At 42.9% G+C, this 22704-nt stretch overlaps 1 protein-coding gene across 4 annotated transcripts in view; it reads left to right on the top strand.

Moving 5' to 3' along the window:
- slit1a (slit homolog 1a (Drosophila)) overlaps nucleotides 1–22704 on the top strand; it is a 119818-nt gene that overhangs the window by 21754 nt on the left and 75360 nt on the right. For all 4 annotated transcript variants that reach the window (XM_061791150.1, XM_061791152.1, XM_061791151.1 and 1 more), the window contains exon 4: nucleotides 131–202. In XM_061791150.1, the coding sequence (XP_061647134.1) occupies nucleotides 131–202 (72 nt within the window). The remainder of the gene's footprint in view (nucleotides 1–130; nucleotides 203–22704) is intronic.

Genomic DNA, 22704 nt, shown 5'->3' on the forward strand with positions numbered 1-22704 from the left:
TCAGAGAGAGACTGAAACACAATAGCCCGTGGCTACGCTGATTCAACTGCATGTTGCAGAAATTATTCACAGCTTCAACACACAAAGACACAGACACACATTCACTGGTTGATCATATGCTCTCCCGTAGGCGCCTGAACCGTAATCAACTGCAGCAGCTTCCCGAATTGCTCTTTCAGAAGAACCCTGGCCTGTCTCGATTGTAAGTAACGGCAGCTTCTTTTTTTTCCCCAACTGACCATGCTCACATGTCATCTCTCAACACTGCTCTTGCTCTCGTGTGTCGTAACACAGCACAGCAAGGTTTCATTTACCGATGTCGGCTTTGGTTTAGCGTGCACAATTAAACAGCAGTCAGACATAAATTTAAGTTACTGAAAGGCCAGTTGAGGTTTCAATGATCCCCAGTGTTCCTTTCTGGCTTTTGGACTCTTGGGCCTGCATTCCTAATCATCGGCAGTGCCTACTATAGAGAGTGCACTGCTGACAGGGAAGTTGTGTGTGGCCCAATATATTTTGGGCTCTGTTCCAAGTTAAATAATACCTATTGAGAGCTTTCTGTCTGTGGACTGCATCTCCATCCACTGATGTGTACACACACGTGCCCCATACCGTGAAAACGCAATAATGCAATACATTTATCCTCATCTGTAACAAGGTTACAGAGTTCTTTTTTTGTAGAGTTCTATCTTTTGGATAATCAGTGTCCCTGTTGCGAGCTGATCGTTCCAGCTCACATTATTCCAGTTACCTGTAGCATCTGGGAACAATGAAACTGCAGGACATGGAAAAAGAATTTCTCTGCCATCTATTCACGCGGTGGTTTCTACTAGCTCATGATCCTGACTTCAGACCCCCATCTGCTTATCTTGCGTTTGATGTCTAATACCATCTTGAATCTGTTGCTGCCTTGTCACCATCTTCACACGTCACCTGTCATTAAGCCAAAGTCGTCCCCATTAGAGCAAAGCGTCATCCTTCGGGACAGGGAATGTCTGCTTATGGCTTGCTTACTGGCTTGTCTGTCTAGCTGGAATAGACACAGAGCAGGCCGAGGCCTTCCAGATCGCCACACGGCCTTGAACAAGCGTGATTAGTCCATCTGGGGCAAGCGACTCTGCCAACAGCCAGCAAATTGCGCTAACACAGCTCCCCTGTTTCATTCAATCTGACTTCACACTCATTATTCTAAACTCTGCGCCGGCACATCCAGCACAATGAGACCTTGGTCACTTTGGCTAAATCGATTCACAATGTGTATACAGTCATTTGTTCTTGATCCTTGGCTGAATTAAAGAGAGCCATAATAGGGCATGACGCTTTTCAGGTGTGTTGTATATTCTTAAGCAGTTAAAACAAATGAGCAGTCCAGTCCCACCAAATTGAAAATAAAGCAACCATTAAGGCGCTTATGGTAGATTGAGGGATTGATTTGTGCGAGTTTTAAAGAACAGCAGCATCAGACAAAGCCTCTTCTTAATGTGTTTCTTAACTCCTGATGTGTCTGGGCCACACTCTGGGTTCTGGTTCTAGTCTGATGCGGTTAGGTTACAGCCCGTCTCACTGCTGCCAGCCGTTTTTAATGGATTTAAAAGGTTTTCCAATCCCAGGGGAAGCCTTTTCCTCCTATTTCATTTGTACCTTTTGCTTTTGTTAGAAACAACCAGGGTATGATCATGTAAATCAAATGTCTACCTTTGCACTTGCACAAAGTGCTCACAGGGGCTCGTTGAGGTCTACCTTTTATAATCCTAACAAGCGGGATTATCATAAAAGGTGGTGCAACCACCCAAATGGTTCTCTTCATGTGAATGCAAAATGTCTTCCTGAACCTTTTACGCATTTGCTCTTTGTCTCAATTACACCCTCTATTGATCTCAATCTTGTGTTTCAGTGAGGCTTTGGAGGAAAAAATGTAAACATAAACCTAGAAAAATAACGGCAAAGGCCAATGGTCCTTGAGTTAATGCAGGTCTTCCCAAACTGCTGTGTGCATGGGATTAATAGTGTGATGTGCAACATCTACTTATTGCAAATGACAGCCAATATAATAATGACACAATCATAAACTGAAAAAGGTTGGTTATGAACATTTCCTCTATAAAATAGAACTTTTATCTCCACTTAAAACACAGTCGGTTAAAATTTCTGTTTTTATGTGGAGGGACAGCTGTTGAAATATAGGCAGCCATGTGAATAACTAGTGCAGGATGTTTTGAAGTTCACGTCAAAGACCAGTGTTGAAATTGAGTCACAACTGTTGAGAGAGTCATTTATTCCCATTTGCAATATAATCCTGATCAAGTAGTTACTATTCCAGAATGAGAGAGCAATTTATTCCCATTTGCAATATAATCCTGTTCAAGTAGTTAATATCCCAGAATGATGCTTAAAAAAACCCATAAAACAATACTTCAACAGATGTGACTGTTGAAATTGAAATTTGTACAGTATGGGACATTGGTGGTTTATATCGCTGACTTTGGTGCAGCTGACGTTTGATCATATTCATCTCATGTTTCAACCTAATGTGAATACAAACAATAAAAAAAACAATTTGGAGTTTATCCTCCATTGTTATTTGATAGAGTTGAGGTCAAACTCATTCAACCAAGCACTACGGAGAATGCACTGTGGTAGACACATGCTACACCTGAAAATGGCCCTAAGGCAGTAAGATTAAGGATCTTCTCCAACCTCCGAATCATTGTTTAATCGATTAAAAAGTGTGTTCCCAAGTTCTTTTTGTCCCCATAGTGTGTGGTTTGTGTCTGCGTCCTTCTTTATCTGAACCCTTGCCCTCTCTTCCCAGACCTTAGTGATAGGAGACACTGATGCATGTGGGCCAGAGCGAGATAATTGGAATTGATGAGAGATGATTAGCAATAGTTAGAGGTCGTTAAAAGCCCTCAGTGATGGATGGCGGCTGGATTTCATTGACCAAATGAAATGGGAATGGCGACAAAGAGGGGAGAGATGTGACACGGAACATCAGTGAACAATAGCGGTTAAAATAGAGTTGCATTCATCAATGTTAACAACCTGTTGCCCACCAACCCCTCGCCTCATGCCATGTCCCCTACTCTACACAGCTGTAATTTTCTCATCTGTGCCTGTAATTAGCGTCTCCTCGTAGTGGGAGAGCAGGAGGAAGTGAGGACCGTGGGACGGTGGGGGAAAGGTGAGAGGATTTGGCGTATACTGGAGAACAGTTAGCTGAAGAGACGCCCCGAGGACGCAGCATCTGGTTTAAGGTCAGGATGGGTTCTGGGGGAAGTGGAGGTGAAGGTTGTTGCTTGTTGTTGCCATAACAGAACCTTGTCTGAAGCGAAGAGTTACACGGCGTGGTGAGGGATGGGAAGGTGAGGTGGTTTCACCTTGTATTTCTCCCCGGGAGGTATCGAGGGGGGGGGGGGTTGTGTACTTGCACAAAAGGCGGGATGGGGAAATCTTGGCAAAGAACTGGAGAGGGCATGTCGTAATCATCCTTAAGATCCTTTTTCCATCTTTCATTTTCATAGTGCAATGCGTGGCAACGGGCATATTCATATACACAAAACCCAAACATACTGCCATACTAGCTGGGTGACATAGATACACTAATACACATAAAAGTAATAATAAGGGAAATGTAAATAACACTAATTAGACAGCAAAAACTTTAATTACATCTCCATGGGCTAATGTGTATTTGGGGGTCGTCCATGGAGGAATATGTTATTTCTGGTATTTAAGATAACAGTGTTAACGTGTCGCATAGTTATATGGGAGAAATGTTTCTGTTTGTTGATTGCTAAGGAGAGGACGAATATCCAGAAAAAGTAGTGTGCACTGTCATCAACACTATAAACCATTTAACTGTCACCTTAATGCTGCTTTGCTTTTCCATTTAGTACGTTTCTTAGCTGCAGGTTGGCTTGAAGACAGAAAATCAGCTTTCAACCTTCAACTTTTTATTTATGACGACAATGAAAATAATTAAATTGCAGTGTCTGTTGCTATTCCTGCTTGTGAGCCGGGCAGATCGTTAATGCTACAAACTTGTCTCGTTGTTTCCTTCTCTTTGTCTCAGCTGATAAATGACCTGCCTCAGTGCGTCGTGTCTCTCGGAAGACTGTTTGGGGCCCAACTTTGCAGGCGTCTCCATGGCAACTTGTCTCCTTCCATCGCTTTCTGGGTCATCAGTTTGCCCTCTTGATTAAAATCACCGCCTCACATCTGTCCAGCATCAAACTCTCAATGCATAGGAACGTACTTACGCTCTCGTTTTAGCAGCGATGCCAGTTTCCAAAAAAGACTGCAAATGCTGAAATTAATTGCAACCGACTGATTCAGGTTCTGGTTGCTTCAGTGGGGACTTTTAGTAGAGGAACCATTGGTTGCAGATTTTGGGCAGACTAGTCATCTGTTGCCAGCTTCCCTCCTTGTTCATATATATATGTGTGTATATATATATATATATATATATATATTTATATATATATATATATATATATATACGCACACACACATATATATAAAATCAACGCCTCACACATATAGATAAACCCATTGTGAATGAACTGTCAATATAAAGTGTTTGAGTTTTTGCAGCGGCAGGCAATTCTTGACCTGGCGGCCGACCAAACCAAGTCAGTTATTAACTTCTTGCTCCTGCATCTCTTTCTGCCCCTGTCCTTGTCAGATGATAAAAGCGGCTTTTACGGCTTGTCACTGTTTTCTTTATGAGTCCGGGACGTACGTGCGTGCGTGTGTGTGCGCAAGAGAGAAACACAGACTAAACCATGTGAAGAGAGCGGAAGCCAAAAGGTGGCAATTTAAAAATCACTACACCATTTGAAATATTCACCACTTCAGCACAAGGGGAGCAAGAGAGAAGAAATTAAAAAGAAGAAGAAAGTGGAGGCAGAGTAGTTGAGATATTCATAGCGAAAAAATAAGAAACAGCGGTGTTTATATTTACTGACGATTCCGTGTCCGTCCTCATGAATGATTAAAGTGGTGGATTGAGGATTATTAAATATTCACACCAAAGCACAGGGACATCAATGCTGTTTGTGGGTCCAGCTTTTGCTACACACTGCTCTACACATGCACATGCTGTATATGCCAGCATTGGTGATCTACAAACACACACAGACACGCACACGCACACACACACACACACACACACACACACACACATGCTATACTCCACCATCACCGTCAAATCATACACGTGTGAGTCGAGTGTGTGCTTTTGCACGTGTGTTTCCTGCGCCGGGGAACTGGCCTGGTCATTATGAATTGATACAACATGAATAAGACATCACAGTGTGGTCCAGATCCGTCATGAGTATACACACACGGGGATTTCACTCAGTGAAACTGCCCAAGGAGGGCCTGTTTGTCCTCCTCTCTGCTCCTACTGCTGACAGTTCAGACTGGTTGGCAACACTTGGTCCAGATTGGAACTGACACTCAGGGGACAAAACACACACACACACACACACACACGCGCGCACACTCGGTATTGCCAGGCTTCTGGAATGCCACAAACTGGCCAGGAATAACGCCTGTTTTTGGTGCAAAGTTGCTGTAGTTGTGTGAGTACAAACAAACGTCTAAGGTTTAATGCAATCACTTTTGGGATGTTAGTCCCAATTTATGTTTTATTTTTTTCAGATTTGGAAAATGTTTTTCCCCCATTATTAACAATGGAAATTGAGTTAATCCATTCCAGAGTTAACCTTTAAAAGCATGTATTAATTAAATGTATAATAAATTAGTACAGCTGTGTGGTAGGTGGGCGAGTGCTCAACTAGACACATCTAAAAACAACATTATTGATTAATTGCCTTGCCAAATGCAACCGGTGGGGTACAAAAGAATTCACACTTGTTAGACTTCTATTTGAATGTAAGTTGTTTAAATGTGCCACATTAGTTAATCTTTGACGAGCTTTTGGGACATTCAATGACCTTTTTGGATTTACTTTAGTATTTAGTATTCTTTACAGCCAAAATCATATTGCTTGCATGACATATTTATTTATAGAGTAAACTAGTGGCGAGAGCACAAGGAAGTACGATTTCTTGTTCCATGTGGGAACTTGGTACGCCTCTGTACTGTACTGAAAAAATCGGAATCTGAGGCTGGGTCATCTTTTGGAATAATAGCCCACATAAAGCCAAAACAAAAGCACACTGAACTGCGCTATATTCAGGTATGCTGAGGTCTTTTGAGATTTGCTGAATCCTCTTGCAATATGCGGATGTTTCCCTTGAATTAAAGTCATATTTTTTCACCGGTCGACCTCTCTGCAGAGTAATATAGTTATCTAAATGAGCCTTTGCCATTGGTTACACAGCATAATTGGGTGTATTCTCATTTACAATCCAGTTTCCTAGCTCAGTGTACAGTATCTGTCCATCTCGTTACAGATCAGTTAAAAAATCTGGGATTTCGATCAGCGCTATCTCCTCTGGAACATAGTGTAGAGGCCTTGTCGGTGAGGATCTTAGCTGGAGCACTGCACTGTCTGTGCGTAATCTTTAGTTATGAAGTGTTTGGGTCTGGACTTGAGGCTCCCAGGTGCATTGCTGGATGTATTCCAGGTAGACACAACCACAGCTTTTCCTCACTCAGGCGGCTTATTGTCTTCCAGTGCAGGATTTATAACCACCCACGATTATATCAGGCAAACACACCCATGTAAGGAAAAGGGCTGCCCCAGCCACGTCCTGTGGCCCCCTCAGAGATTTAAAAAGATCCTCTGGGCATTTTATTAGGCAGCGATGTGTGGAGTTTCTAATGATTAAGTTTTGTACTTTTTCTTTGGAAGCTCATCAGACAAAGAAAAACGCTGTAAGGAGAATGGCTCGAAGAGTGATTTAGTCACCTGGGGAAAAGCCTGGCGTTATGAGAGAGATTTGTGGATTTTTATTTGTGTGTGTGTAATTAGGGGTTTAAAGACACATCCCTTGATCCTCTTCCCTATGGCTATAATCACTCTCGCTGTCTGTCTGTGGGTCTCACGTCCATTCTTAAGATTTCAGTTCTTCAGACTCCACAGGCTCTGCTGTACTTTTAGTCTGAAGACAACCTAAAATGCCAGCTTTAGATAATGCAGTCTAAAGCTGAGAGAGGCAAAAGGTTTGCAGGAGACTGTTGAGCCAAAGAAATCATCTCATCTCTCTTTTATAGGCCAGTGGTGCACTTTTAACACTGTATTACTAAAATGTTGGAAAGAAAAGTTCTCAGCACTACAAAATCAACTTTCACATCACATTTTGTTGCTCCTTGTCTTTACAAAAAGACCGCTCTACAGTTAAGAGTAAAGAACATGCATGATTTTATTTTTTTTTTTTAAATGCATATTTTCAGTGCTACAAATATGTTTTGTCAAGACTTGCACATTGCTTCAGGTCTGACGATCATGTTGCAATTTTTTTTTAGTTTCAACACAATTGTAAACACAACTAGTATCAAAGGATGAGACAGTGGTCTCAGCTACATATGTGGAAGTGTGTGTGTGTGTGTGTTTATGGTGAAACGTTGTGATGTGCAGGGCTTTCTTTTGTATAGTAGCAGGATATCACAGGAGAGATGCATTTAGTATTGCTTGTGAAGACACCATTGGAAGTAAGAGGATGAAAAAAAATATATATATATAATATAGAAAACTTGAATCCAGTTAGAACTGCATTTCAGTGAGTTAAACAGACTATGCTTGAGTGGAATAAGGAAAGGGCTGAATGAATCGCTGGGGAACGGATGGATGTGAAGGTGACGACGTGTGACAGAGGCAGCCAATAAATACTGTGTGGATTTAGCAAATGGAGTTGGCAGACAGGGCAAAAGACGCAAAGCGAGGGCCGTGCAGAAGAGCGATTGGCTTCCTCTGCAGACTTTGAAAGGATTCTCATCTGCAGAGGGTGAGGAAGCCCGGTGCACCTGCAGAGGAGCATTAGCCAAAAGGTCCATTATCACTTCAAAGCGGGACTCTGCCAAAAGAGGCCTGGGTGACACGATGGAGGTTAGCAAAAAAACATGCAGCGATAAGACTAGAAAGATTACCTATCCCCCACTTTTAGTCGTACCCCACTCCCTCTCTGTCATCTTGCCTGTCACACCCTCCTTATCACGTCCCTGTCCTCGCCTTCCATGACTTCCTGTGTCTTATCTGTATCTTCAACCCTGGATACCAAGCCATATACTGTATTGTATGAGATTTCTTTCATTCATCTTCCCCCTGGCTGGATTTGTCCATCCTCTGGCTTAGAAAGGGGCTGGGGACTGGAGGTTCTGACGAGCCCCAGGTTTTGGTAATGAGATTGCAGACACTTTCATGTGGAGATAAAGCTGACTGGTGGGGGGTGGTGTTGTTGGTGCTGGTGTTAGCGGAGTGGATATTCCCAGCACAGAACTTCAGAGTAGGAAAATTGGTCAAGCCAGCGCAATCCAGCGCTGCAATATGTGGACAGTTCCCATGAAGTCAAGACGAGCTCAGCACAATACTGTTAAAAAATGGAACAAATCATTATAGCATTCCTCTGTCCAACCCAATATATTTCCTAATATTTACAGCCTTAGAAGGTCAGACGCTTCAAGCAGGACAACAGAATAAGCCAGAAATCAATGGTAGACACAGACTAATACACATTTTCTTCAATTTCTCTTTGCTTGCTCTGCGAAAGAGTCAACACCCCATAAATTCGCCATGAGAATAAGTAGTACCCAGGGACAAAGGCGGACTGACTGTGGGGATATTTGAACAGGCAGGCGCTCTTTGATTTGACTTTGCCCAGTAGAATCAATGCCACTCCCTAAATCCTCCATTCCCAGCCCCATTAAGTCCTCCCAAAAGCTAAATATGCATATGTGTGTGTCTGGTAAGCCGTAACGCCTAGCCACACACCATTAATGCTCCCTCCCTCTGACACCTTCATTAAATCCACGAAGGAATTACCTTGAACTTGCATATTAGGAGTCCTCTCTAACCACAGCAGAGAATGTAACGTGTACACTTGAGAATTTAGTAGGAAATTGTACAACATACTGTATTAGGCTTAACTGGGCATGAACCTTGCCGCACCCAAACAAGGTCCATATACGTGTATGACCTCTCTCCAGCAGTGGACTCCCGGAAAACTGCGAGTCTTATCTTGATATACAACCCAAAAAATGACAGAAGTGCAGTATTTTGCCAGAATTCCAAATGTTATGGTCATAATTAAAAAAAAAAAAAAAAAAAAAGATTATACAGTATGTCAATGTGCTACTTATCATAGCGCCCTCCCTATTGTACTAAATCTGACAACATTTTTCAGAAATATTGGTATAAGACCTTCTTTAGCTTAATTAATTATTTAGTCTCTAATACGGTGAAACTTCTAAGCCCATTGTGTACAGATCCTTAAGAAGTCCATCGACCCATAATATTTCTTCCGGTTATCCCGGGGAGACTGGCGGGGACAGCCGCTTAAGCAGAGAAGCCCGGACTGCCCTTGACCCGGCCACTTCGTCTAGCTCTTCTGGGGGGATCCTGAGCCGTTACCAGGCTAGCCAGGCAACGTAGTCTCTACAGCGTGTTCTGGGGCATCTCTGGAGCCTCCTCCCGGCGGGACGTGCCAGGAACACCTCACAAGGGAGGCGTCCAGGGGGCATCCTTAACCAGATGCCCTAGCCACTTCATCTGGCCCCTCATGTCCAAAGTGAGCTGGGATAGGCTCCAGTTCACCCGCAACTCCAATGAGAGGAAGTCCTATAAAAAATGGATGGCTTGATATAATATTGAGACAATCCTTGTGGTGATATTGGGTGACTGGGTCTCAAATTTGACCAAAGTGACCCTTGAAAGTTCTTTAAAATGGCTTCCATTAACTTGCCCTGTCTAAAGTCAAACACAATCCATTAAGGGAAACTGGACAACCTCCTAAATGTTGGGATTTGACAACAAATGTTACCATAGGAAATTATTAAAACAGAAATAATCTGATCTAGTGAGGATAAGCGGTTCAGAAAATGGATGGATGGATGGATAGATGGATAATCTGTTCTAGGGTCAAACTTTCACCGTCATAAAACTACATACTAGCCATTTTTAAGTAACATTATCTGCATATGCTGATGTCTCACATGACATCATGCATAACATTTATGTGCCACTTTCGAGGCATATTTTTCCTAAAAATGGTGGTTGAACTGTGAATTGTATGACCTCAGGTTTCACTTCTCAAAGATTGATCTTTGTAACATTTCTCTTCCAGTAGCTGGTCCAAAGTTATTAAAACGCGGCATAGCTGTGGACATGCCTTGGTCTCCCTTCTTTCTGTTTTAAGTGCACCTATGTAAAAAAAGTACAGTCGGTGTGTCTGTGTGTGTGCAGTATTCACAGGCAGTAAAGGGGATCTGCCCAAGTTCCACTTCATAAAGCTGTTGTAAAAGAGAAGGAGGTCATTCATGGTTAACAAAGACTTTTCACATGAGCAAGCTAACAGACTGCCCTCGACTTCCTCAACACACTTTTAACCAATTTTTTTCTCCTCTTATTCTTCTGCTCCCCCATTTTCTCTTAACTCTTTGTAATAGGTTAATTGGTTGAACATCTTTGACTTATCCAGAACAACCTACTTCATCGCAAAGAATTTTGGCAGAGCAAAAATGGCATCTGGCCTCATCAAATCTGGATCACGATAAATACCGAAACGAAACGACGATAGCTTGACTTTTCTCATTGTCTTTTATATTAAAGCTTTAGTCGTTTCTATGGAGACTGGATTAGCAGAGTGAACAACACTCACATGCTGCTGCCCTTCTGCAATCTCACCCTTATCCACCTTCCTACCTGTGGTTGTGGATATAAAAAGATAGTGTTGCGTCGGGGTTAACACATTCACTACAACTTTTTCTTTAGTGTAACAGTCCAACTCAAGCTTCTTGTGGAAATTGTAGGAAATTACTCGCCTCTCCTTACAATATTCCTTTTGCATATACAAGATGGAAGTTATATTTTTCTGTTTCGTTGTTGGTTGAGTGAGTGCAGGAAAGTTAAACAGTGACGGTCAGTGGGGTTCGGGAAGCACAGCCTCGTTTCCCAAGCAGGCACCCTCATTGTGACATGGTTAAAGACGTGTCCCAACACCATTCCCATCACCCCTCATCCCCTCTACTCCCATCCCTCCATCCCTCCCTCTATCTCTAGAGAATTGCTTGCCCTTTCGCTCAAGCCATTCCGTCTCTTTGGAGCTCATTGTTCCCGGTTGCTAGGTGATAGCCGGGGCCTCATTTGGTCACCTTGGATACAGGGGGAGGCCTGGGTATTTGGTAAAGGGTCAGGACTGCCAGAGGTGACGTGAAGGTGTGTGTGAGATGACATTTACGTACATTGTTAACCATCAAAGTGTGTGTGTGAGGGGGTTTGTGTGTGCATGTGTGTGTGTTTGATTAAGGGTCAGGCGTGACAGAGCGGGTACAAAAGTGTAGGGTGTGACCAACCCCTCCTTCACCATTTATTAGCCTATTGAGTGACCCACTCCCTTGCTCACAGCCAGACTGGCCCAGGAGGCAGTAGACCTGTCAGTCAACAGTTTGGGGGAGGGGCAGAAAACATAATTAATGTCTGCCTCTAAAGCGGAAACTAGAATGGCACTCTCTGAAGCACAGACCTCCACCAAGGCAGAACTGTGAACAAAAGTGGGGGGCAAATGGTGAAAGGCTGTATTTGTTTGTCCATCTGTTTGTTAGTTAGCAGGCTACTTCTTGGTTTGCAGAGGCGGATGTCGGATAAGGACTGTTGGTAGAGAACTTCCTGTTTCATGGAGGATGACATAAAATGACAGGACTGGATCATCGTTTTATTCTAGGGTGACAAGAACGGTTCCATCATGGGGAAAATGGAGAAAGAATATTTGTGTTTGTCCACCTATTTGTTAGTTAGCAGGCTACTTTCTGGTTCCCTAAGATGACTGGACCGTACCGTTTTTGTAATTATTCGGGGGTCAGGCCTTCCATCATTGCTCAAAAGGCAAAATGTGACAATGAAAGCTTTGAACAAAGAGAAAAAGATTGCTGAACATTGTTTGTTTGTCTGCCCTTATGTTAGGAGGGAACGTCCATCTTCACCGCATGTGGACTGTAACCATTTTTTTTATTCGCTTCCATCATGACTCAGATGACAAAAGGAGACAATGAATTCTTTAATCAAAAGGTATTTTAAAGATGATCTTCTTTCTTCTTTTCCTTTCGGCTCATCCCTTTAGGGGTCGCGCCATCCTTTTCCATGAGAGCCTATCTCCTGCATCCTCCTCTCGAACACCAACTGCCCCCATGTCTTCCCTCACGACATCCATCAACCTTCTCTTTGGTCTTCCTCTAGCTCTCTTGCCTGGCAGCTCCATCCTCATCATCCTTCTACCAATATACCGACTCTCTCTCCTCTACACCCAGAGGAGAGAGAGTCAGTATATTGGTAGAAGGATGATGAGCGTGCCCAAACCATCGAAGTCTGCTCTCTCTAACTTTCTCTCCAAAACATCAAACCTTGGCTGTCCCTCTGATGAGCTCATTTCTAATTTTATCCAACCTGGTCAATCCGAGAGGGAACCTCAACATCTTCATTTCCGCCCCCTCCAGCTCTGCTTCCTGTTGTCTCTTCAGTGCCACTGTCTCTAATCCGTACATCATGGCTGGCCTCACCACTGTCATAAATATATTTATGTAATATTTGTATCTATGCGGCACGGTGGACGACTGGTTAGAGCGTCTGCCTCACAGTTCTGAGGACCGGGTTTCAATCCCCGGCCCCGCCAGTGTGGAGTTTGCATGTTCTCCCTTTGCCTGCGTGGGTTTTCTACTGGCACTCCGGTTTTCCCATATCCCAAAAACATGCGTGGTAGGTTGATTGAAGACTCTAAATTGCCCGTAGGTGTGAATGTGAGTGCGAATGGTTGTTTGTTTGTATGTGACCTGCGATTGGCTGGCAACCAGTTCAGGGTGCACCCCGCCTCCTGCCCGATGATAGCTGGGACAGGCTCCAGCACGCCTGCGACCCTAGTGAGGAGAAGCTGCTCAGAAAATGAATGGATGGATTTGCATCGACATTTGTGAGTGAAAAACTTACGAGGTTGTAGACGGGGATTATTAATTCCTTAAACATTTTTCTCTGTCGAGTTTTTCTTTGGCAGGCTACTTCCAGGTACACAGAGGATGACATAAGGTGACTGGGTTTCTGGGGTTGGTGCTTCTATTGTGACTCAAACATCAAATAGATTAATTTCTTCAACAAAGGTGAAAAAGATGTCTGGTAAACAATGCATTTGTGTATTAGTAGGGAACTTCTTGGTTCAGAAAGGATGACAGGACTGTACCATTTTTGGTTCTAGAGTGGGCGGAATGCTTCCATCGTAATGCAAACTGACAATGTAAAATGTCTATTTTTGTTTGTTAGTTAACATGCCACTTTATGATTGAAGGGGATACTCTAAAATGGATTAGATTGATGGCACCATTTGCACTAAGGCAGGGGGGACAGTTAGTTCCATTGTGATTCAAACAGTGGAAAATTCCTGTATGTTCATTTTATCCCAGTGTGGACTAATGTAATGAGTTCTTCTTTGGTATACTGTCTGTGTCACCCATCTCCATCAAAAACTGTTTGGGGAAATCCCCCCAAATTCTTAAATACAAAAAAAGTATTTCTCTCTTTTGTGCTTAGAAGTAATGGAAGAAAGGCGTAGAGTTGTTGTTTTTGGGTGTACGATACTGTTGATGGGAGTCACACCTGCTTTTGTTTTAATCGCTGCCTCTCTTTTTGCCATCTATACTGAGCCCCTCTCCCTCTGTAAAATACACACCAGGGGATAGCCTCTTTGTCAAGCAGCCCTTCTGAGTTCCCATCCTCAACAGTCAAGCCAGTCTGGGTCTTCAAGAGTCCTGGAGTGCCTTTCATGAACCTCCATCACAATAATGCACATTCACACACAAACCTGCACTGTTGTTGCCAAGACTGAAGTACACGTTGAAAGAATGCAAGTGGTGCAATGAACAATATAAAGGAATATTTGACCAAATTAACTCCTGTTCAAAAGTCCCATCTATGCTATATGTTCTTCTGGATACATTGACAAAAAATCCCACAGACACAGTCCAAAATCTCTTAGAAAGTCTTTGGAGTGGAAGCTGTTGGAGCTGCAAAAGGGGTCCAATTGCGTGTTTTCTTCCATTTTCACTTCTTGTTGAGGATATGGCCAGGTGTCCCAATACTTTTCTCTACATTTTTTAATGCTCTTTCTTCATTGTTGCATCAGTGAGCCCTTAGAGCAAAACCTTTTAATGAGTATACTTCTCTACATTCAGTTTCACTGATGAAAAGGATGACTCACCTCGTTGTGTTTTTTGTGAGTCATCGCTGCTTGTTGTATGTCTTTTATCCAACTTTTTAGCGCAAGACATGGGTTAACTTTACCGCGTCTTCCGGCCCCCCACATGTGCACAACGATGTAGCGATGGCCTCTGGGTCTATCTTTGTGGTTCCCTCCAGAATTGCTATTTGTCCTTTTGTGTTGGCATGTCTGAGTGTTGATCCATTCATATAATAGATTGCCTTTCAACTGCTGCCATGTGTTGTAATGAGTCAGATGGAATGATGGAATGTAGTGTCCTCACCTGATTTATAGCAGATGGCAGATTCCAGAAGCTTCTAACATACTCATGCCACAAAGAAGCACTGACTCATTTGAGGAATCAGTTTTTCTGAAATACCTCCAGGGTTAACCGCATTCTGTTCAGTGATGCTGGTCAAGCTTCGATTTTCTCCACTTTCTAAACAGAATTTCCCATTGCAATCGGTCGTATTTGAATAATTTGCTCCAGATTACAAATTGTTACTATCGTAACACCTTTCAACTTTTCACATTAGAGGTCGTCACGGCAATTCCCTCTCATGATTTGTTCCTGGTGCAATACTACCGATACCCCTTTCACTGTCCAAGCCATTTTGAAGTTATATTTTAACATTTTAATGGTCATACAAGGATGTAAATAAGTTTACTAGTGTAATATTTAATACTATTTAAACTTTCATGACAAATAAGGGGGGGATATTAAATGTCTTTTTTTTTTTTTTAACATTAACACAACAATGTAAAGAATGTAGTTTAAAATGTTACACAAACAGATGGACTGGAATGCACAACACCAGGCACAGAAGATCCAAATCAAAGTCCCTTTCTGTGCTAAACATGGATTAACAGAAGCAATGCTGCCTCCTCAGTTATCCACATGACTTCTGGTGATCATCTCCAACTATCTTTCTGGTCCAAATTTTGAAAAGTTGTACTTCCGCTGTGTCATATATTGCCAACAGCAATGGAACAAAAGTGAAAGTGAGTAAGAAAAGTAGAAAGATTTTACAGAACCAAGACCCAATGCACAACTCCATGTTGTACAACTTGCATACAGCTAGCTGGCTAAACAAGGAATCTTTTAACAGGCAAGGGGAGATATGCATAGTCACAGAATTAAGGAAAACAGGTTATTGATGGCATCCAAAGCATTAATGGAAGATGAGTTGATGTTGACCCCCGATTGTGCCATGCAATGCTATGACTGTTTCTTTTGTCGGTGGAGCGCCAACCTTTCTTTGTGTCCGTGTTTGGTCTGGTGACATTTCTTTGTGCGACTGTGTGTCTCAGAGTGTAGTGTGACTGCCCTGCTCCATAAATCACTGTCAGATTCCAACAGCACAAAACAAAGCGCTCGCCTGAAGCTCGGATATTGTCGGTGCGCATGTGTGTGCGTCTATATCCGCTCGTGTATGTGTCTTGAGGCCTTGGCCCTTCCTTAACTGGCAGCAAGCAGAGTTTATGAAAATTCACTGAGTGTGAGATGGGCGCTTTTTCTTCAGCTAAATATTGCAGTAAACGTCGCGTCGGGTGACACAACACCCATTCGATTTCAAGGAGACACAGAGGAAGGGGGCGAAGGCAAAAATGTTGAGAGAATGAGGTTGATCGCTGGTACGTGATGGAATAAACTGTGGAATTTCTGTCACTGCGTGTGCGTGTGTGTCCCACACGAGGGGAGGGGAGGGGTGGGGGGGTGGCGATAAATAAATAATGATTGAAATGAGAGCAGCTCTCCGTGGACCTTCTCCTTTTTCATGAGAAGTGACTGTTTACAACTCCACACACACGCACACACACTTCAGTACACGCTACATTCATGCTACTAGAGTATTCTGACATTCTCCTTTCCAGGAACATATCTGAACTGTGAGCTTTTAAGGCTAGCTCCATTTATACACTGACGCCGATTAAAACTTTTTCACACACTATGGTCCCCCAAAATTCCATCCACTCAATAGTATTAGTTCACATGAAAACATTTGCAGGCTGTCGTATGCATGTGTGTGCATGCCAAAGCAACAGGTGGCGCTATGATGCCTCCCCCTAAGGCAGTTTTCGGCAATTAGAAGCATTTGCAGGAATGCGGAATCAAGGAAAGCAGCATTTGGGGGTGCTTGGTTTTCCACAGTCACAACATACAAGGTTTTGACGTTACAAACGGCGCGTAATAGTTTGTGAAGAGCCAGAAGAATACGTTGTCACGGGGACAAGAAGGCATGCTCAGTTAATGCCATACTTACTGTCCTTCGTGTTTTATTTTTATGGCCTAGATACATTAACACAACACAAACACATTGTAAAAATATGTACATGTTTAACAGAAAAATCCAGCAGAAGTTCCTCCATCCTCCCTGTCTGTCAGTACCGTGATAGGTGAATTGCATTTTGTGTATTCCAAGTGCTGCTTTCCACTTCAAAGTACCAGCAGGTCTCGGCTCTGTTTGCTTTGGTTTGGGCTGCTGGAAAACTGTGAAAACCATGCCTCAGTGAACACATCGGTTGGAAGGAAACACGCTAGCAGCAACAACAATGGAGGAGAGCGAGGGTGTCCTGTGCATACTTCTCGACATTTGGCTGTGGGCTATGTTAAGGACATGCATTTTCTTCAAGAGGAAACAGAGGGCAGTTAGAGAAGGGGCCACTGCACCAAAGAGGAGTTTATTACAAATCTGGTTGACCAATATGTGGTCAGCAGTGGTTTGGGGTCTGGCTGACCAGCTACTTCAAACAGTACCTGGTTTTACCAATGAAAAGGCTTGCATACAGAGTAGACGCATGTCGAGCTGAGGAGGTACCATAAGTACTTCACACTGCATTCCTGCCACATTGACGGTGATAGGAAAGTTCGAGGTGAAGGCTGAAGCTCACACACACACTAGCATGGCTATAAATGCCTTCCTTGTGAGCGAGGCCGGGGAGCTTTAGTGAGCTCAGCAGGGTAAATACAGTGATAAAAGCAGGATTTGGGGGGTGATTGCAGTGGAAGGAAGCGGCGGGGAAGGCCGAGAATTTATTCCTAATATCCCTGCAGGCCCAGGCACGACAGACGCCCCGAGATTTGTAACCAAACAGCGGGAGTGGCGCTGACTCATTGTTCCTGTTCTTGCTCTGCGGGCTGTCCTAACACATCATCACTTCCCTTGGAAAAGGCAACCTTCTCCTCAGGAGAAGATGGCGGGCCCAATTTGCAGACAAAATCTGACCTTTTTCTTTGCAGTAGCGGGAGAAGAGCCGTGAGTGAAAATGGAAGCGTGAGAGGGCAGAGTGGTGCTCGTGAGACAAAGTGAGGGATTCGTGGTTTTCAAGAGGAGGCCGTGCGAAGATTCATTGTTTTTGGGAGATTTTTCAAACATCCCATTTCTAGGCAACTGAAGCAAAGTTCAAAAAGAAGGAAAACAACAGACTGGATAGCGATTGGAGCGAAAGATGGAAATGGGTTGACGTTAAGGGATACTAGTCTGGAATGCTGCAGCGGTTTTAATTACAGAGAGAGCAATAGTCTTTTTCAATATTTAGAGTACAGATGAGCTGTGTGTGCATACATGGGCACAAACGTAACTGTGTGTACACATGTGCTGTGTCTTGACACAAAGATTGGCCCTGTGTGAATGTGTTAGCAGTTCAACACTTTTGAAACTAGTTTCATAATGATGCCCACTGGTTTGTATTCAGCCAATGAAATCCCATCTTGTTGTCTACCCTACTAAGAGCTTAGAGCAATTATTTGGCATTTACAAGATTGGAGTAAAACTAACATTTATATTTCTAATTGAGGTAACAAGTAAAAGCTTGGAGTTTTTGTGAAGTAGTCTGGATTTTGCTTCCAGTTTTTGCCATATAACTGCAAAGTTATATGGCAAAAACTGTAAAAATAATAATGGCACTCAGTAGCGCCCAGAGCTCCACCAAAGTTAAACACTAACCCTAATTTGGCTCATCAGTAGTAACACTAGACCTTCGTAGATGTCATTGGGTTTCATACATTTTTCTGAAGTTTGTAAAATGTCAAGAAATCTCCACATGTAAAGTTAAAAGATTATGAATCTGCAGCTTTATCCAAATCTGAGCCAAAATGTCAGGCTTTCCCACTTTGATCCAGGCCTCATTTCAACTTTAACCGGATTTGGCTTTGTGATTATATGTTACCCTACTATAGCAAATTTATTTATAAAGCTCTTAAAATCAACCACAGCTAAAGAAATTGCTGTGCATCAGAAATAAAGAATTTAATGTTTTAAATAAATAAATAAATAAACTACTACTAAAATATAAAGGGAAAGTCAATCAAAAGAAGAGAGAAATAAGAAAAGAAATTGCTGTCATACTGGGTCAAAAATGAAGCAATAAAAAGATGATTTTCAGAATACATTATTAAACAAACCAAGATGAAAACATAAGATACTTAAGCAGAGGTAATACATCCCAGTGGTTGTTACTGGGATGTAAAGAAGACAGAGTTAAGATCCTGTTATCAGGCAATCAATGAATCTCACCAAATAACTCAATGCAAATACATTTTAAACCTAGAAAAATAATTTTGTACATTACAGGACTCCTTACTGTCTCACCCCTCTTTCTTCCTTTATAACATTCGCTACTATCCTTACCTTTGTTTCCTGGTTGACTACTGCCTTATAATGAGGCGTCTGGTGTCCATTTCTACTCACGTTACCGAATATGGTACCTTGGCCTATAATGGGCTTTGTGCTCACTCTTGACATTGTGGGTCAATAGAAACACACGTTAAGTGTTATCAATTATAATGTGACTCACTTTGACTAACTGGCGTGAGTTCAATGAGATAAAGGGGCCATAATCTTGAGGCCGTTAAACATGGAATGACAGGATGTACAGTGCATAAACGTGAAGGCGATGTGACTGTTGTCTGTGCGCACGAAGCTGCGGAGAGGAAGTTGGGATGCTGGGGTTAAGTGCCCCAATATCCTTCTGGTTTTAGGCCGCATGTGTGAAGAGGCGACACTCTGGCTTGTCAAAACGGTGGCAAACAATCTTCCATCTAGGCTGTGGGGCGTCATTTTTAGCTTTCCGCTGGCCCGCATTGATCTGTCAGTGACAAAGTTAATGAGCGTGGACATGCGGCACAAAGTCTTGCCACAAAGACATCAAAGTGCCGCCGCCGTGACCGACCTGCTGTGAGACTGGCCCCCGGGCAGACCCCCGGGCTGTTTGCGAGCCAGGAGGGGAGGAAGGGGGGAGCTCTTGGCACCATGTGTAAGAAGTTCTTCCATCCTCCCTGTCTGTCTGACAAACTTGAAGCATTCTCACACCCACGTAGCAGGTTTAGCATGTGTTTGTTGCCATAAAAAGGATTAATCAGAGAGCAGCAGCAACTCTGGAGGAGTCAATAGGATTCCCGCTTGCTGCTAGTAATCACCGGTGGCTGCTTGGGAACTTGCAGGCTATGCGCGCACACACACACACACGCACACGCACACACACACACACGCACACACACACATGCACGCACGCACACACACACACACACAGATGCAAAAGTCTTGCTTACTACTTGGTAAACCATTGGCTAGTGGGCTTTTCTTCCCGCTCTGTCAACAGTAAATAAGAGGGGGGCGGGGCAAAATCCCACAGCAAATATTAGCCTACGGAGACAAAGGCATTCCAGACAGAGTTGTCACTCTCACTCGCTCATCCTTGAAGTCCCATCCTCCCACCTCCCTCCTTCTCCACCTCTCTTTATCTCCATCCAAACCTCCTCAATTGAGAATGAGGCATCTCGGTCCTCTGTGGCTTTAAGTAGGGTGTGTTAAGAAAATGTGTGCAAATGTAGTTAACTCAGCTTATGAAAATATGACGGTCAAAGGCAATTAAACTCTGTGTAAAGTGAAAATAAATGTCTCGTAAATTTCTGTTGCGTTTTTAATAGGGTTGGGCATCATTTGAATTTGAGCGATTCCGTTTCCTAATTTTGATTCCGGTTCCAAACGATTCTCAATTCTGATTCTTTTAGGAGGCTGAGTCAAAAAAGTTTGCCTGGTTTAAATAAGGGCTGTCCAAATTATGAATTTCATAATTTTGAAATCCATTCTCTTAGCAGCCCACAGCATAGACTAATACGAACATTTGACTCGGGGTTCTTTATAATCAGCATCAATATCAAACCTATGAACTAAAAGGCAATGTGTGTGGAACTAACCAAATTAACTTAATATTAATTCATTCATGATTCAGCTAAAAGTTAAATATAGCATTGTTAAAATACTTATTTGCGACTGTTTAATCAGTTTATATGTGTAAGTTTTAACTTCGTCGTGTTTTAAGCATGTAGCCTTTTATTTTGAAGGGTACGCACTGGAACTCAGCATTTTGGCGCGAAAGGTAACTTCACAGGACACCGGTGAAAACCAAAGTAAAAGACGGCAAGAAAAAGAGTAATGAATGCAACCAAATGTTCTGTCAAACATTGATTGCTTCACCTACCCACCGATGAGGCACAAGGTTAGTGTTTGTGAATTTTGTCCCAATTCATTGGGATGTAAAGTTGCTAGGGTTGACCTTTGGTAAAGTTTTAGCTCAATGTTAAGCTTGTAATGCGACTGTTTCTACTTTCTTTCCAGTATGGTAAAACGTTGTATATTTTACTTTTGTGTCTGTCATCAGCTCTTACATTGATTTGAAGACTAAAATAAACGCTAAAAACCATCAATGCAAGAGTCCAACCCACCGTTTAACTTGTTAGCTCCCTCAATGTTGGCATAGACATATTTTATTGTTTCACGCTCACCCAATTGACTTCACTGAAGTTCCGCGCGGTGTAGGCTGAGGCTCGGAGCGGGAGGGAGCACGTCAGACTTCTACACATCTTGAAAGCCTCCTTTGCACAATATAATCATATTCCAAGTGTTACACTGAGTCGATTGTTCATTTATTTTAACAAAGTTAAGACACACTTTTGTTCGCCGCCGCCGTCGTCTTTGTGCGTGTTCTTCTTTGTTGGTTTTTGCCACTTTCCTCTTCGGGGCAGACAGACTGTAGGCATCGAGACTGGGAATCGAAATTTTTAAATTTGAACCATTCCGGGAGAACCAGAATGTTAGTCCCGTTTCCAATGGGTTTTCAATTCTTGATCCCCAACCCTAGTTGTTAACAACCCTGCCAAATTTGAATGATTATAAATTTCGAAAAGTATACAAAAAGAGCCTTCAAAATTGCAAAAATTCAAGCCATTGTCGCTGCTCTCAAACGCTGTGGGCGTGTCCGCTGAATGAATGAAACCACGGCTTGCTGAAAAATGGATGCTACTTCATCGAGCATCTTTCTTATGCCTACAAATCCCTATGTTTGAGCCATGAATATACTCCGGTGGCTGGAATATATCCTAACAGATCGTCACGGGGCTTTTCACGCTGCAATGAGAGGCGCTAGCCGCGAGCGGGCTCGAGTGTAGCAATAATAACTCAGTAAGTCACAATTGTTTGTTGTGTTTTGGAAACAGAAGAAAAAAAAAACCTGCCTTTTTACAGTTGTATTAAACAATATTCAACATGAGGTAGCATATATTTTTTAATGAATTAAAACATCATCAACACATCATCTTGTTCTATCCAGTTAATCGCTACATCCAGATTACTGGTATCCATCCATCCATTTCCTATACCGCTTTATGCTCACTAGGGTTACGGATTAACTGACTTTGGGTAAGAGGAGGGGCACACCCTCAACTGGACACCAGCCAATCGCAGGGTCTATATAGACAAACAATCATTCACACTCACGTTCACAATTGGACAATTTAGATTCTTCTATGAACCTTAGATGCAGGGAAAACCCACACAAGCACGGGGAGAACATATAAATCCCATATAAGAACTAAAAAAATATATATATATTTTTAAAAAGTTTCTAGCGTCACTGACACACATTTGCCTCCATCCATTTTACTATTCCTCCCTGTCTGTCGTCTTCCTCACCGCGCTGCCTCCGAGGGTTCAGATGTCATCCTCATTCTTGTCAGGAGACCCCTAATGGATCGGTCACGCTTGGGACCCTCCCAGCCCGACTCCCAGAGCCGGGGGTGAAAGGTCAAAGCTAGAGTGAGATAGTGAGCCCGGGGTGGAAAACATCCGCCCGGCTGTGCCACCGGCGTGGATTATTTTCTCTGCAAACACCTTGTCCCATAGGCAGAAAGCACAGCGGTAGCATACAGCAAACACAATAAATAAGAGTTCAGCTACAGGATGTAACATTGTCAGGTAAGCATACAAATGTGCTCCTACACGCACGCACACAGACACAGACACACAGACACACACACACACACACACCATGTCTGGTATAT

The sequence above is a fragment of the Phyllopteryx taeniolatus genome, chromosome 11 (assembly GCF_024500385.1).
Source record: "Phyllopteryx taeniolatus isolate TA_2022b chromosome 11, UOR_Ptae_1.2, whole genome shotgun sequence".
Taxonomy (NCBI): Eukaryota; Metazoa; Chordata; class Actinopteri; order Syngnathiformes; family Syngnathidae; genus Phyllopteryx; species Phyllopteryx taeniolatus.